This window comes from Dreissena polymorpha, chromosome 6 (genome assembly GCF_020536995.1).
Source record: "Dreissena polymorpha isolate Duluth1 chromosome 6, UMN_Dpol_1.0, whole genome shotgun sequence".
NCBI lineage: Eukaryota > Metazoa > Mollusca > Bivalvia > Myida > Dreissenidae > Dreissena > Dreissena polymorpha.
Window position 1 is genome coordinate 29720299 of NC_068360.1, and position 19021 is coordinate 29739319.

Sequence of the window (19021 nt, forward strand, 5' to 3'; positions counted from 1 at the left end):
CATTTTGATTTGTACGCAAAAGAATGTGTGGTTTACATTTAGAAAGAAACGACAGATGCAATTAAGTTACTAATATGTGCCAACATGTGATGGGAAGAAGCACCAAAGCGCAATACAGTTGCAAAAGTATGGAAACGACTAGAAAAATGCAAAACGCCGTAGTCATATACCAACATACAATTGTACTAGATCTATGTCAACATGGAGTTTTTATTTGGTAAAAGCGATCCTCGTAATGTCACAAACTATAACGATAACAATGAAACTCTCCATAGTATTCAATCGTTTCGCGTTTGTAACGCTTGATAATTTTCAGGTTTTTAATTCGTGAAAAGATTCATAATATGGAGTATGGTAAATGTTCTGTATTACTGTTTCATCGCAAATATCATAACTTTGAGGAAAATTTGCAAATCTGAAACAATTTGTTTTCAATTTTGCCAATTTACCAAAACATGAAAAGGTCCCTTTAAAGAGAAGAGTACTAATAGTTTGACTTATATGAGAAAAATACCTTACTCAATGCCTTTGACGAGTTAGACTCATTGTTTTGTGCAGATCTTTAATCGAAAAAGAAAAAAACAACAACAATAATCAAGATGTTTTATTTACGTACCTCATTTACAAATTCACAATAACACAATATATACGATAGTTTATAAACAGCGTATGCTTTGTGTGAACCGACTTCACACAGAACATGTTAACTTTCCATTTAATTTATACATTACGATGTTATAAATGTTAAAACTAAGTGAGAATTTTTTTAAAGAAATAGATTTATATGTTGTCTTAACTTAAGAAAAAAATACAAGGTCTTTGATTCCAATGGGTAAACATTTACTCATAATCAATTCAGTTAAATAATAAGAAATATTCTACCGTTTTATATTTTTTACATTGTATATGTTTATTTACAATATGTACCGTTTGTGTTTCTGATATTTCCGAATGTGCCAATACATGTACATATAGTGTCATGTCTGTAAACAAATAAGCAAATGTTTTATGTTACAGAAAATAAATAGTTTTACTCTGCTCTCATTGTCAATATTTATTTTGTTTTAGTTAAAGCTTAGTTGTTTTTTCCCTTTAGAAATCAGACTTACATATATGAGCTAATTGGGATACATATTGCGTCACGATTAACACGCAAAAATACCATAATCGTAACAAAGCCTTTACGAAGATAATTTATTAATACAAGTTGAAAAAACAACAACAAATAAACATAGAACACAAAACCTGCTCACAATTGTATAGTATTGAACCAAGAAATACAACATGTTTTTCGTGGAACTGTTGGATGCTTCCATATTGGTTTCCCTAAATATTGTGAATGCAATCAGACAAGCACTGATATGAGCCCTAGAGTTATTCACATGCAGATTGCTCCAACATAGAACTTTGACACACTTGAACTGCTCACACGTGTCAAAAACCTTGTTCAGACAATTTCCTCAATACGAATAAAGAGGGTGCCAAGATGTGCTCACATTGCTCAACTGAGAAAAGTAATACTTTCAGTTCTAAATACCCCCCCCCCCCCCCGGGGCACGACCAGAATTTATCTTATGTGCATGCTTTGAGCAATCTAAGCAGAGAACCACTTTAAGGCGTTTCATATATTACATATTTGGGCATTCTGGCTTCAGAGAAAATATTACATTATTATACCTCGCGTAACATTCCCATGAAAAATTTCCATATCAAGCGTGCAACAATTTTTATATAATGCCATCTTAATTTTGAGCTTAAAATAGAACAAACTTAAAGCATTACATGTATAAAGCAAATGTAACACTTTGAAGTTAAACAATTCTTATTGGTAAACACACTGGTAAAAATAATGCCATCAAATAAAGTCGAAAGTATGCAGTGGAATAACCCGAAATAAAATGTATAAATAGATATTTTAAATTTTGGCATGGTTGTAACCTCATTAATTCTTAATCCGAATTATGAGAAGTAATAATTCATTGTATTTGTTTTATAAAACTATTTTGCATGATCCATATTTAAACAAATTAGGTGCAAGACGTAACAGTATTCTCATCGGACTAGCAAAGTACCACCCCATTAATTACAAATTCTCAAAATGGAATGCTAAATTTACGATTAATCTTTTCTAAATTGCTGCTATTTTCCTTTTAATAACCTGCGACATATAAATGAAAATTTGTACATGAGTCAGCCAATTGTTATTTCAGTGCAAAAATTGCAATCGCAAAAAAGTATAAAAGTTATTTTTACAATAATGCAACATCTTCAGTAGATACATAGTACTGCAATACTCAGCATATACGCATAATTTAATGTTCATGTTTGTTAATTTAAAAACTTATATCAAACTTTAGCATTAACGATACAAACGATAATAAAACGATAGTAATATAACAAAACGATAGATCTAGCACATAAACAACAATGTTAAAAAGAGCAAATATTAATACACCTGTGATACTGTTATAACGTTCATATTAGAGTTAAAGTACGAGTACTATAAAAATGTAAATATATTATAAATCCATTGATTTGGTAACGTTACTGAAGCTGTAACATTCAACAAATATCATGTATATAATGTCTTGTTAATGACAGTTATTTACTTCGTAATTAAAAAACAACAACACAACTACTATCAATTATTGTTTGCAACGAAACTCACGCATATTTGTAAACGCATCGTTACATTATTGCCAAATGTACGCAGTAAGAAGGTTTTGTCTTTATTATTGTTTAAAAAAATATTTTCATGTGAAATCTAGATCTACACAACCTGTTGATAAGGTGACAAATTGACGATTTCCACAACTTGCTTACACTCATTAAAAAACACTTTGTATCTAAAAGTGCACAATTTCACTAAGGACGACGTATACAAACTTAGTTTATGCGAACATAATAAACAAAATATGAAGCGTGATATGAAACGATGGAAATATTGAAAATGTTTCTGTTGTTTTGTCAAGTCAAGATTAGCTTCAAAACTTATGATCACTTAGAACAAATTTAATTTCATGAAATGATGTTTAGAAAAAATCGCCAGATTCTTGTGAAGTCAGTCATTTAACCACGATGATACGGTTTTCGTTTATATTTCTGGTATTTACCCTTGAACGTTTTAGTTCCGTTTATTAAATTCATGAAGTAAAGTAAACAACGATCTATAAGTCCCTTTAACAACAATCAGATGTAAGCATTATAAACATTAACAATATACATACTAATATATGAAATATCTTCAATACTTTTATAAAAAATACTTCAGCAATATGTATGTCATACTAAACAGTCATGCTGATCTAAATATAAGTAAATCATAATGCGTATTGGTATTCACACCGAAATGAAAACATATTTTCCTATACGCAAACCCATTTAATAACATACACATGCATGTTTACGCTATAAGAAAAATGTTCTCAAATTATTACCTATATGAATCATAATCATAAATGTTGATGTACACCAGCCTTTTGAATTTGAATTTTGACTGTCGGGCATGGTTTTAATTTGTGAACCATATTACAAGCTCGAAGAGTTTACATTCTGTTGTATCAGTCCTGAGATTAATGCAAATGGATTAAAGATAGAGTGCTTTAATAGTGTTTATAATAAACACATACAATATTATACTACTTACCTGAAAACAACCTTACATTTTGCCAACAACAATTGCCATATATTCACTTCGGTAAACCATACTAAATGATATTTCAGACGTAACAATACAACTCTTTCACACATTGAACTTAAATTTAGACTATTAAACCGTCTTCGTTAAACTTATTCCTTATCATTATCAAGGCTTAATCCAGAACATAACTGTTTTTGAATTCAAAATACAGAAATAGCATATAACATCATTTTGCATTTCTACTTTCTTGTTATGTCTGTTTTGGGTGTCTTTGCTAATTATAAACAGCTAGTATTTAGTTGCTAATGTGTCTATGGATGTTGCGAGCATGCGTTAGTGAGTTCTTAAGTGTATATGCATCTATATGATATTGGTGATATGATATATGTGTATGACAATGTTTCAACGAAAATACGACCGTTAAAAAAATTAGCCGTGATGAAGGATGTTAAATCTTAATGTGACATCTTCTTATAATGATTTTAGAATTACACTTTTATAATCATGATGTTATTGTATTTGTGTAACTAATTGTATGTTACATATAATAATACAATATTACAAACAGAATAATACTGCAATTTAATATTCAATCGTTTAAAGTGATTGTGTCAAGCATACATATTATCAGCAACATGAATGTTTTAAAACTAAATTTAAATTTCAAATACAAATTGTTTTGTTTTCACATTTATTCTTCGACTACTCGAATACTTTGTAATTTCGTTTATAAATAATTGCATGTTAACCTCAGATAATGTATCAATAATAATTATAATAAAAATGCAATACACAAATATAACAGCCTGAAACTGTTGATCTAACTAGAAAAATGTATGCATTTTTAAATTATTTACATGTACACAAAATACAATTCATGCAGGTCATGTAGTTTAAGTTATTGAATGAACATAACAAGATAAGTATTGATGCAAAGCATCAAAGGGCGTCGGGAATTTCAGTGTAAAAGGCACTCAATAAAGTTACTTGAAACTATTTTTTTTTCTACTGTAAATATAAATATATTGGCCGATTATTTTAAACAAAATAGAAAAAGATACTGGTATAACCATGATTTTGTGTTATAATACCCAAATAACCATTATCTATGATGTTGCTTTATAACTCCCAAATAACCATTTTCTATGATTTTGTGTTGAAACCCCCAAATATTTCATAGTTCATTTTATTTACATTGGTTTCCTTTTTATTTTTACTGGCATCCGTGTGCAGTTTTCATTAATGGAACAGTACTGTGTAGGTTTAAAAAAATCTGCTTCATCTTGTAAGCGTAATTTCATATTTTTCTCAACTTCAAGGGGAGATGATTCTGAACTTATTCTTACGTTGCTCATTTTCGATAGGGGTTGAGTACTCATTGATATGAAAACACTGTAAAAGTTTTAATGTGTTTACGAACCCTCCACCCTCTCACACATATATTTCATGGGCATAATAAAAACAAAAAAAGGTTACAATAAAACAGCATATTTATTTAAACTAAAATGTCTACATCAAAACAAAAAGTTAACATAGAATACAAATAAAATAATTTGATTCTACTGGGGCTCGAACCTTGGGCCTCTCACATGTGAAGCGAGCGTGTAACCACTACACTACGGAACCGCTTGAAAAATCACCTTCATACTAAGATATTAATAAGCTATTAATAGTCGGTTTAAATGTAAACCCGGAAGTTTAAACGCTGGATAGTGAGCGGGGTTAAATGTCCATACCAAAGGGTCCATACCACACGCAAGATACGGGTCAGGCCTGCGGCCTTCTATATGTGGTTCTTAAAAAAAAACTGTAGGAGGACTTGATAGTAATGAGACTGGGGTGCTGTGATGGTGCTCCTCATTGATAAGCGGCTGCTTCCTTTATCAAGACTCATTTTAACAATTAATGATACGTGTCGAGCTTCGCGCTCTATAGCGCCTTTATTAGTAACTAGGTGGTTGCTAGGATAGTGGAATAAAGAAGTTTTGTTTATATACAAAACCAGAAAGTTTCAACGGTTCGCGTATTTACCCAGTCCCTGTGATCTTTTATTATTGCTCAGTCCCTGTGATCAGTTATTAATTAAAAGAATTAGCTTTGCATTATTGACAATAAATGTTGTAGGAAATATAATAGGCACAAATGCAGTACTTATTTACTCTAATTTACACGAAAACTCACAACTATGCAAGATATTCTGACAACAAAAATATATACATTGATCCGTAAAATAACTTCTCCTCCAACAAGCGAAAAAAAACGTATTACACACTAGTCGCCGCACTTCAGTGCGACGCCAATATCTACATGGAATTACTGATTCGAAATCCGTACTATACACATCAATTTTAATGTTATATTCCTCAAACATATGTTGGGGATTGTAATTAAACATATTATAATGAGCATGTTTAAATGCACAAGACAGTTACACAGAATTTGTAAACATAATTATGTAAATAAAATATACTAACTTATTTGCACAAACATTACATAACGAGAAGAATATGTAATTTATATGTACAATTGCAGATCAAATAAAATAAACATTCACATGCAAGCATACGATTATACACATTATTTTGAACTCTAAATCCGTCTTTGATTCTATATTTATATACAGCATATAAAAAATACAGCTTCAAAGCAAATGTTTTTAAGAACAAAATATTAAAACACACAATACAACACTGCTAAATTACAGCACAAAGCAAGCCATGTAGAGGAGAGAATAATAATATATTGTTTACAATATAGTGCAATACTTTTCAAACGCAGCAATGTGTTGCAATCAAACAGTATTATTTATGTGCATAACTGCACTCGCATATTTTTGCTTGTTAAGTGTTGAGGCAACCACATAAATTTTCCGATACGTACGAATGCATTTCACTGATAGAATTGAAACTTCTTTTTCAATAGTATTTTGCATAATAAGCGATAACAGGGCTGTTAATTTCTGATATTCTCGAAACTATTAGTGACAGCGCACGAAGCATATATTTAAATAATCTCATCGCTTGTCCATTATAAACTTTCCAATTTTAAACATTTATAATTACCTTAAATTTGGAAATTAAATTAAACACCGGAATCTATGAACGTTTATAATTCAAGAATCATCAGAATATTTATCACCGTTCGAATAAATAACACGTTTGGCGTTTTACAATTACATCTGCAATAATAGATATTCAGCAAACCTTTCAAGTATATACGATTTAATATCAACATTTTATTCTTGCAATCATTAACCATATGAATAGTACCGAAACATGTTATAAAAGCAAGATATGCGTTTGTCATAAACACTATGTCCCCTTTTGCGCCGCTTTGACCTTGAAGGATGACCTTGACCTTTCACCACTCAAAATGTGCAGCTCCATGAGATACACATGCATGCTATATATCAAGTTGCTATCTTCAATATTGCAAAAGTTATTGCAAATGTTAAAGTTGGGGCAAACAAACAAACAAAAACACAAACAAACAAACAAACCAACAGACATGGCAAAAACAATATGTACCCCACTATAGTGGTGGGGGACATAATAAAAATACAATCTTTATATGGTGCCATTTATCATCTATCTTTTACTTCAGTGAAATTGATAACGAGCAAATTAACGCCGATCCCGACACGTTTTCTGTACTATTATATGTGTCGCATGAAAGAATCTGCACAAATAAATGGTGCTTTCATAACATAGTACACTTTCTTGAATACATGAAGGCGTTTTCTGCTCTACAACAGATAATTATTTGAAATTGGATAAAGCAATCTTTCTTTAATTTTCTGTTGCTACTTCTGAACTTTTATTATAGTTTTTGATTTATCAACGTTTACTGTAGTCTGATTGTCTTAACACACTAATAAGATCGTTTATAGACGCTTCAAACTCTTATCAATGACCTTTCAACCGACAGCAAACATACGTTTCAAGAGTGTTTTCTGTCTGTGTATTTGAACATGTTTTATGGATTAAAAATAATGCAATTCCTTTAATAACATAGTCCATCATAAAGGATATCATTGTGTGATACAGTATAATCGTTGTATATAAATAACAACCCTTAACGATACGAATTAACGCATTTATTGTTTGTACGTTAAATGCAAACCCGATCGTTTACGTTTCACACTACCTCCTGGTACTGTTCTTACCCATAGCACGACTGCCATAAGTTCTGATGCAGGTGTGAATATACATCCGATGAATTCACAGTTAACATTGTGTTTCAATGTACATGCACACTTAATTATTTGCTTCAATGAGTTTGCTGATAAAACACAATTTTGTATAATCAATCTATTTATAAACTGAGGAAGTTGGGTAAACATGTCCCCAATGTCCGTATTCTCGAACATCACATTTGTCAGAGCCGTAAAGTGATTTTGTCCATTTAAAATAGGATTTAACATACAACAGTCATGAACGTATAACAATCTTATAATGTAATGCGGTATTGGTCCTCTCAAATTAGAATGGCTCGACTCAAAATGACGAGGTGTGCTCACCTTTTCATTAATACGGATTGCGTGTTTCCTGCATGCAGTCACATCAAGCACTGAATTTAAATGGTTTATATTTATTACTTCTCGCACCAATTTTCTGGAAGTTTTATTTTGTTGATTTCCGTATTGGACTCGGTAGAACGATGAGCTATCATATTTATCTTTTTTATACATCATGACAATGTACCATGGTCGAGGTACGTGGTTTAGTGCATAGTTATTGCAAAACGGCCCAGTTATAACAAAGCACTCCAACATGTGTCCAGTATTTACCAGAGCATTGCAGACAACTTCTGTTATACTACGATTCACATTAACGAGTCTGCAATCCCATAGAGAGCCGGTGCTAATTTCCGGTATATTTACTGTTTGTAAAGGATTTTTCGGAACATTTTCAAGCCAAAGTACATTAGTCTGATTCGATAGTAAAGGCAACGCTTTCAGTATATAATTTGTCAATTGACAGTTCCTTACGGAAACTCTTTTGCCTCTGTGTCCTTCACAGCCGCGTTTGTTCGCATTATTCATGTCTGAACAGTCGATGTCTATTAAATTATTCGGCTGTGCATGAATCAATGTGGCTAATAACAGCTTTTCTGCTTTACACCCGATGAATGTGAACTCTGACAGTTCAGATTTCTTACAGTTTAACAGTGACTTTAAAATATACACTTCGAGCACATGGTCCACATTCACAAGACAGCAACGATCAATATTCAGCTTTTTATTGTTTACTGGCAGTTGATCTATTTCATTTGAGTATGTTTCTGTTTGTTCGCTTAAACATTTCGGATTACTTTCTAAGTGAAGTGTATGGAGATTCGAAAAATGATGGCGAAGCGTTTGTAATACCAGTTGCCAAGACTTGTACCTAATTAAAGACAAGGTATATAAGCCACTTGTTTTGTTTAATAATGGTTGTAGAACAGTTTTTTCTACTATGTGATCAACGTTTACAAGTCTACACTGCATGAGTTTACTTGTGTCTACATATGGTAGTATTCGCATGGTTTGATTTTCATTAAGTTCCGCATCGTTTTCAATATTTAGTACCTGGAGATTAGAAAGTTGTGACAACTTCATGAAAAGAATTTCAATTGCAGAATAATTTTTTAGACGTATTCTAAAACATGCATTTTCGGTCCACGTTTCCACAGTTTCAAGATTTGTGTAATCAACATTCAGATATAACACATGCGAATTGTTCAATATAGCTTTTAGCACACGAATTTCGTTTCTACAACCAATAACGGTAAGGCGCTTCAACTTGTTATCAGTGTCTAATAGTGAGTTCAGGATTGTTCTTTCTAAAATAGCATCAACATTAATCAGAGTGCATTCCTCAAGAGCGGTTGTTTGTACATTTGGTAAGCTTGCATCTGCATGACATTGTCTTAATGTACGCTTGGACGCACACTCATATTCATTTTCTATTCGAAGTCTTTTAACATTGGGCATTTCTCTTAGCAATGTCAATATACTTTCAGGTGTTTCGAAATTCCAAAGTCTCAGGCTGAGTAAATTCTTTTCTTTCCAATTATCCGCATAATAAATCTCAGCATCATCTAGGTTACTCGCATCTACAAATATTAAACGAGGGCATTTCGGAATGACCATAAGCAGCAAATCTTCATATGTACAACCAATTATTTGAAAGCGTTTCAGGCTGTATCCAGTTTTGAACAACGATTCTAGAATCATTTTTACTATACAACTTTCAACATTATTTAGCAAACAATCTTCAAGGTAGCTCATGTCGACACAAGGTAATGATTTTAATCCATATTTCTCTTTTTCAGAGTGAGAAATCGAAAAGTTTTCGATTTCAATATTTCTGAGACGTGACAGTTTTGAAAGTGCTTTACACAAAAGGGTAGGTGAGGCACGTATATCTCTTAGACATAAGCTAAATTGTGATCTTTTTCCAGTAAATACAATTTGATTATCAAATAAACTGTGAACAACCTCCACATGATTCAAGTTCACGAGGCTGGGAAGTGTTGTCAACAAAATATCGGGACATTGACATCCATCAATTTTAAGACATTGTAAACTTTCAGAAGCCTTTGGAAGAGCTTGCAGAATATATGCTTCTACAGATTTGTCAACTTGTATGAGTTTACATTTCTCTAGTTTGGTGGATATTATTGGCTCTATATGCGTATGTGCAGCACTAGATCTTTTGCTTTCAAAAACATTTGTAGAGCAGTGTTTCATTATAAGTTTGTGTAGATTCAACAAACGAGGACAGATTTTCAAAATACTGTCTAAATTGCAATTTGATAGTTCTAGTACTTGTAAAGTTGTGTTATTTTCTCCAAATGATTCTAGGAAATATTGCGTTAATGCAACTTCAGAATGTAGCAGCTTACATTGAATAAGTTTACTCGTGTCCATTAACCGTACTGATTGTTCTATCTGAAGTTCAATTACCGCATTGGTTAAGATAAGTTTCTCAAGGTTCGACAGGCAAGGAAGTGTTTTAAGTAGTTGTTGATATGGAAAATACCCTATGAGTTCAATGGACGTTAATTCATTCCCATTTTTCGATAAACATGCTAGAATAACATTTGCTAGAAGTGGTAGCACGTTTTCCAGCCTGCATTCTATAATATTGACTGTAGTTTGTATATTACTAGTATTTGAAGATCCAGCCGTTGATTGCTTATCTTTAAAACGACGTTGCTGTGCCAATGTCAACCTGATGGGAATAGACAATACTGACAACATTTGACGCAAGAAACGGAATGAATAACAATATTGTAAACATATGCTTAAACATCGTTCATTTTCCTGGCCTGACGAAGGCATGCGTCTGGTATCATCAAAACATGATATGAATGAAATTTCTAAGACGATTAAGCTGGAAAGATGTGGCAGTACAGCGGGAATTAAATTATGGTTTCCATAGCCAACTATTCTCAAAAATTTAATTCGATGTCCAGTGGTTGACAAAGCATTCAGAACAGTTTTTTCAATGACTTGTTCCACATTTTCAAGAGTACATGCACGCAGATGTCCTGCGTTCATTGTTAATGATACGTCTGTATCAATATTCGTTAGTGCTCTTTTTGTGTTTTTTATGCAAAGCGTTTTCACCTTCGATAGTTCAACAAGTGCTCGCAATAAAAGTTCTGTAGATTCGTACCCATCAATTGAGAAGTGCGATATGTTGTTTACAGTGTTTAGTATAGAGCGCAAGAAAGTTGTTTCTACCAAACCACCCGCCTGTTCAAGAGAGCATACTTCCATTTTTTGGGTATCCATTTTTGTGCTATTTAATTTATGAGCATGCTCATCGGTGTCTGTTCTTCGCTGCATATGGGAATTTCCTTTAACCCGTAAAATCAAAAGGCTTTTCATTTCTCGAACTGTTTCTTCTAATAAAATGACATTTCTACAGCCTGACATAAACATATATTTTAAACTGTTTTTCCAATACCGTTGAGCTGTTTTCAAAATACATTCTTCCGTTTTATCCGGAACATTGCTTAAAAAGAAACCTTTTAAATTTCTTGCACCAATATTTGTAACAACAATTCCAAAACCGACATACATAAACTGAAGATTTATTAGATTTGAAAAGTCGAATTCCTTATGTGAGGAAAAACCATTAATGTCTAAATATGTGAGATTATCACCTGAACATTTAAAAACCTTGTTAAGAAGCACGTCCGGCAGCCTATCCGCGTTAGAAAATGCGACAATATTGCTTTTGTTTTTTTCAATCAATTGTTCTTCCGCGGATCGAAATGATTTCGATGAATCATTTAAAAGATGGGTGCATTTAAGTTGAAGATCATCATTTTTGTTAGTTTTTCCTTCATAAAACCCATCAAGTATCAGACGATTAGCAATTTTTATTGGAGAAAACATTGTGAGGTCCCTAAATACATGATCACACGTTTTTAAACTTTGCTCGTATTCCTCCATTAAATGCTGTGCTGTAATATCTATGATATGTTGAGACAAATATTCTGCTGCTTTTGGAAAGAGGCCACATGTAAAAAGAAATATTTGTTCAAGTCCTAGTACATTATCTTTGCTACCGTATGTTTCTTTTATAATGGCTAGCATTTTGTCCAAAGAGTTATTTAAATCCTTTGAGTGTGATTCCATGAATAAATAAACTGAGGCCAGAAATTCTTGAACCGTTTTGTGCTGAAATGAAAAAGAGCGCCAAGTAGGTGGATTTAGTGCAAGTGATTTTCTTTCAGTTAAAATTCCCGTGTGCAGAAACGATTCCAAATAGCCTTCGCCTATATGCTGAATAACTGAATTCTCCGGAAAAACAATCGCCTGACTCTTATTTATACCGAACAGCGTATAAAACGCTAGTTTACTGAGGGCTGTCACTGTGGCAACGTTCGCCTTGATGTGTACATTTTTTTCGTCTTGCATTGGATCTGGCAGAGGTAAACAAACACTCTTTTCTCTGTCAAATGATTGCAGATTGTGTTTCTTTAGTGCCCTTCCTAAGTGCATATCAATGAGGTTAACATAAATGGCACATCTGGAATCTGACAGTGTGTAACCAGAGATCCACTGAATAATAAGTTGCATTAAAATCACGGGTATTTCAACGAGCTGAGTGAAATTCCTTTCTGAAATGCAATCAACAAATCGAATTTCATCTGTCTTCGTGCGTCCACATACACGAAAAACCTTTTCAATTAACAATGTGGTGTCTAATACACCGGCAATTTCGAATGTTCGAGTCGATGTGTCACTTATTCGCACATTTGCCAATTTCCAAGGACGGCATGTTGTAAAAAATGTAATTTTTCCGACCACGTTTTCTGAAGGAAACTCCCTATTGTTCGTACATTGACATGAAGCGCTACCTGGTGGTGGATGTGTCCATTCATCTGCAGCATCGCTGACTATGAGACACTCGTCCTGCCTAAAGTGTTGATCCAATGTAACTCCTAGCTGGTTTGTTATCATTCGTGATATATTGCACTCGCTACCCCTCATATCACGTAATGACACATAAAACAGAAACCTATACTTTCTAAGAATGTTTAAATCGGAAAATGGCTGTTTGTTTACGGTTCCTTGAACCTCTGTAATGGATTCATTACTCTGCTTGTTGTCTGGATACACTGGACTATGTGCGGCGCACCAGTCACTTAGCAGCTGTGTACAAAATGTGGATTTTCCTGTACCAGGTTCGCCCTGCAAATAAATATGCTGGGAAGGAGTACCTTCTTTAGTGAATATGTCGCGATAATTTAAGACGGAGTATTGTCCTTTAAGTGTGCCTTTTTGACCGTCAGTTTGTTCCCGTGGATACTGCCGTTTCAGTTCGAATACTTTGGGATGGACATGCACATCGGTGAGGCTGCGATCTATACCTTCATGTAGCATGTTTATTGAAACCGCGCAGTACTTTCTGCGATACGTTTCAATCAACAACATTTGCAACACTGAAAAAAACAGACACAAACACTTATATAATATTAAATCTTGTATTAGCATTGCGTTTCTTTGTATTTTCTTCGGGTATGGAGGAAAGTATAGGGAACTACATATATTGGAATATTATATATACATACAAACTAACTAAATACAACAAAACCTTGCAAAGTTATTTTTTTAATAAATAAATATAAAAATAAATGTACCCATCTAATTGCCATGTTATCGTGTATGTGTGTTCTTTGTCGAGAGTTTGATGTTACACATACTAACGTTAACTTAAACAGTAGAGTACACTATTATTTTACTGTAACTCGATATATTCTTCATACCTTTTTGCCTGTCCTCGTACAGTTTTTTTAAAATGTCAGTAAGTTGTCCACTTGTAATACTGCCATTTTCACTAGTTAAAGCTGCGTGCATGTTTTCGATTGTTTCGATCAATGTTGCGCTTGCCAACTGAAGTATGTCTGTCTTCAGCTTTTAATTGTAAAAACAGTAAGTTTGGATTTGGCAAACCTCAGTAACTACATTTAAGCAAAAAATGAGCACATTTTGAATAAATTGCCTTTTGCATAATTGATTTGTAAAAAACATCTGTGAACTATTAGATTTCATGTATTTGCAAACTTTAAAACTGATAACTTATATGTATGTCGGATTCCAAAAAGTAAAGTTTACAGGTACACACAACATGGTTTATTTTTCGTTCCTTGATTGGAAATATTACATGCGTAAACACAGTGCAGCTTTTTACAAATAGCCAATGAAGGAAATAAACCATATATTATGAGGCAGCAAATCATGAACGGAGACTAACGGTTTAAATATAGTTTGCAAGTTTAAAGAAAAATATCTGTTAAATGCTGATTTAAGCGATTAAATGCGTAATCGCAATATTTTTATAGACAACTTATTCCTGCATTGATAGCACAATAAAAGACGTTCGTTCTACATTTGGTATATTTAAGTTCGCAGCAAACATTTAATTTGTTTTACATGCTTTTTATATACTTGTGTAAGCATATGAGTTAAATTACATCAATATTAATAATTTTTCAAATTATTATTCGTAAACATCTTGCTACTACCCAACTGGTTAACGCTAGTTAACGTAGAATGTTTTTTTATTTGTTACACTTTATTATATTGAGCAAATTTATACGAGTTTTTTATGTAAAAATTATTTTCACAATCGTTAACCAATTCCTGAATTGGAACGAAAATGTTAAATAAAGTATGTTTACTAATAAAATGTTACCATTAATCACATTTTGTTAACTTCAATGAAATTCAAAATGACCAAGTATCCGCCGATACAGACACTGTTGACATGCCGAATAACACTTTCACTTATTATTTCCTGACCTGAAGTTACAATGGTACGCTTTGCATAGAAAACAGTTTATGTGTATTGAATGGTAATATGAAGGAAAAACTACATTTCAATTGTTGCTAATAAAGCTGTTTCGATATCTATCGACTATGTTATGTTTTATTATAATTCGTGCAAGTTTGTTAATTCTTTTCAAATTCTTTACTTGTCAGAGTTTTCCGACCATTAAATGATCTATTTGGATATGAAATGTAAATCACCTGACAATTGAGAAAACATTAATCCTACTTATAAATTGATGTAGGAGCGTAATAAGACTTTACTCATAAAAAAAGTTTATAAATCAGTTTCCTTGTTATAAAAAAACAACATATAATGGCATTATAAAATTGTGTATGCGACATTTTTTTTAGATAACTAAGCAGTAAAAGATAACTGCAATTTTTCTGTTAATGTTAGATCAAGTTAACTTTGACGTCAAACATAACTGTCCTTATTTGATTCTATGTTGTTTCCAATAGTATAATATGTTGGTGCAATTTGAGTGGTATAATGAATTCAGGGTGTTGAAAGATTACATGTTCGATTTTTACAACACCTACATGGAGTTACGCATTAAACGCAAATCCATGCCGTCTTTGGCGAATTTGGTCGCTTCCATCTTAAAATTTAAAGAAAGAGTCATTCATTTTTGTATTAATATTATCACAAATAGAAACTTAGTTCTATGTACTATCTTTTTCAATCTATTTTAATCTGCCACTCTTGCAATAGTGAATGCAGGTTTTAGCGAATTAATAATATAATTGATCTGTAGATTTATAAACTATTGATCAAACTGTGTAAATGTAATGAACTATTTTTCTTCAAGTAAATGTAAACTTAGAGAAACTTGCATACAATAATTGCTTTCAACCAATCAGCGAATGCCTAAACTTCACAAGTATTTCTGTTTAAATAAGAATTCGCTTGTGAAAATAATTGAAAATAGAAAAAAATGCGGTCTTTATCAACAATTAGCCCGTTTAAGACTATCCCATCACCTAGAAAATTAATCGGTTAGATTCGACGGTATTTATTCTGAACAACGATTATACCGCTTTTGTACAAATTTAGTGTACTCGGAGTACCACTTCTTATTTTGCTGTGATAATTGCAGTCATTTCAGAATAAAACTCGCAAGAAATATATATTTAACTATCAACTTATTCGAAACTGTAATAATATAAAAAAAGACTATTTTATGTATATTTGATGATTGAAAAAATATATTTTCTTGTATATGTTGTTTGATCAGATGTGTCTTTTTTCTAAGGGGAAGTTTATCTGTGACTGTGTACTTGCATTGTATTCATACATTAAAGGTTAACGCCTTAATGCCTATATGCGTTATACCATGTCTTTTGCACAATTTATTTATGTTGTTGTTGCTAGAGATTAGCCAATACACGTAAAACCTCATTCATTTTTGTACAAACACAATTTCTGTACATGTATCGTATGAACAAATATGCAAACAATCATTTGGATTTTCGAATAGTGTATACGTGTTTTGTTCAAGGATGAAATATCGCCTGCACAAAAGAAAATTATTTGCCATTGTATTAACCCATTTATGCCTAGTGGACTCTCCAATCCTTCTAAAGTGGATCAATTTATTTCCAAAATTAGGGATGTCTAGTATATTTATTTCTATATTTATAATATTTCTTACAGAATTTTTTTTAAGCAAATAGCGCAGACCCTGATGCGGCGTCTCATCAGGGTCTGCGCTGTTTGTCAAGGCCTTTTGTCTAGACGTTAGGCATACATGGGTTAAACTCTTATTTTGTTATAACATTGCATTACTTCTTCTCAAAATTGCATCCAGTTATATGTGCGCTCATATCGTATATATACTCGCTTTAAACAAATAAGTGTTATTTTCAAATTTTATTAACTTTGTACGTATGGTTTACAGTACACGTGTTAATGGAAAGTTGTTGGTTTTTATAATCCAACAGAGAATAATTATCGACAAAAAATAAACATGTATAATTGTATATACTAGTATTGTGAAAGTGAATAAAAAACGCATACCTGGTGTACAAATTTTCTTGTGTCTTCAGAAGAAACAAAACTTCTGAGACATTTTTGATCATTCAGAATATTCTGAAGGCATTTAAAGACGTTGTTCATATCAGTATTAGACATTTTCATTTCATGTAGATGTCGTAGTCTGTTAACCTCATTCCTGGCCTGAAAAAGAACAGTTGGTATTAAGATTCTGATGTCTTAAAACATATAATTTTATATTAGTTTGCTCGTAATTCCCCGCTATATGATCAATGATCAACATGCAAATATGCTAATATACGACCAGAACAGTAATCACAAGCAATAATATGTATCAAATGGATTACATCGGATTCATCAAACATACATAACACTAAAAATTGTCTCATTAGGAACAGAACTATGGAAGGGAAAGACCGCCAATGTTATTTATCACCCGAAATGTTGCACGTGTTGAGTATTCAGCTGATATGTTCCATGTTGCAATTATAGATTATACATACATGTCAAATAATATCCGTTCAAATAAACATGTTTGATATTTAATGTTTAAATTTTCAACTATGTTAATTTTAAAGGTGGAGACATCTCAACTGTTCGTCGTGTGCATTGTCCAATTAAAACTGTTCTATGAATAATAAATTAAATGTTCAAAATGTAAAATATATATTTACTTTAAAATCGCATACACAACGCATAAAACTTTGTCACAACTCTAACGCTTCTTTACAAAGGTGAATGCTAAAGTATAAACAATTGCAACAGTAACTTTAACGAACTGCCGATTTCCACTGTGAGCATGTATACACGTCTAGATTAGTCATCGCGTATCTTTACATCTTGCAAGGTTACAGGTTGACATTTGCACAGTTGTAAAGTCTGTAATCTAGACTCCGTGGAAGCGACATAATTATTCTTCGTCTTAGCCATTAAGCAATGCCTCGCTTACGGGCAGGGAACCATTGTAAATGTAAACAATAATTTTTCTGGTGCACAGGTGTTGAGCGCATGACCAAGTCATTTTAACACTATCAATATGTCATAAAAAACATTTTTCACCATTTAGACCAAACATATTTTATCTGATTTCTGATATATATATATATATATATATATATAAGGTAGGTATCTAATACGCGGATTACTAATTGTACTAATTTTACTAATGCGTATTCTGTTCGGTAGCTGGGGTATTTCGATACTTTTACTCTTGTAAAAATCGGCACTGAACGGTCGGTCAGACGAAAGCCGACCAAGCATTTCTACGAGTTCGAGAAGTGTTTTCTTGTAGTTTATGTGGCAAGTAGCCGTTTGTGGCCATTTTTCGTCACGAGGCAAACTTTCCCTACAAAATGGTACATAGTTAAAGAAAATCGACTGCCATTTAGGCTCTTAATGGCTAAACATGTTGATGTAGTTGATTTTACTGTGTCAAGAGATACCTACCTTATCATTTTGACAAAACAAAATCTGATATTATATATATGTATATATATATATATATATATATATATATATATATAATATCAGATTTTGTTTTGTCAAAACGATGAAAAATGTTTTTTTTATGACAAATTGAAATGACTTGGTCACGCGCCTAACACCCGTGGCTACTACTAATGACAATTTGTACCCTAACACCGGTTGACTTGAAATTGCGTTGTAAAATGTTAAATTGTGATTCGTCAACTTGTTTTCTGTACAATTGTATAGTGTGCACTTTTTAGATGCTGACTTGTAGCAGATTACTAAAACCTATCGTAAAACTTAGAAAATATTCAACATGCTTATGTAGTTTGTCATCAACTTACTTTTAGATGGATCTATTATATTTTATTTATTATTATGACTACAATATAAGACATATGAAGATGAAGACTTTATTTATGTATTATCTTCATTTTCGGATCTGTAGTTACATGTTTGTTTTTAAACATTTTAACATGTTGTAGAATCGGAACATACAACATTGTACACTTTACAATTGTACAAAACAGACATTAAAATGTTGCATTTAAAAAAGTATCTGTTAAACAAATGAGCTGAATATTCA

The 19021-nt window shown here is 32.3% G+C and overlaps 1 protein-coding gene across 1 annotated transcript in view; it reads right to left on the reverse strand.

Annotated features, from left to right (window-relative positions):
- Positions 1 to 6202: 6202 nt before the first annotated feature.
- Positions 6203 to 19021, reverse strand: part of LOC127836391 (uncharacterized) — a 58019-nt gene continuing 45200 nt past the window's right edge. The window contains exons 3-5 of the mRNA XM_052363001.1: positions 16993 to 17151; positions 13910 to 14057; positions 6203 to 13585 (exon numbers count right to left, since the gene is read on the reverse strand). Coding sequence (XP_052218961.1) covers positions 7737 to 13585; positions 13910 to 14057; positions 16993 to 17151 — 6156 coding nt within the window. The 3' untranslated portion in view covers positions 6203 to 7736. The remainder of the gene's footprint in view (positions 13586 to 13909; positions 14058 to 16992; positions 17152 to 19021) is intronic.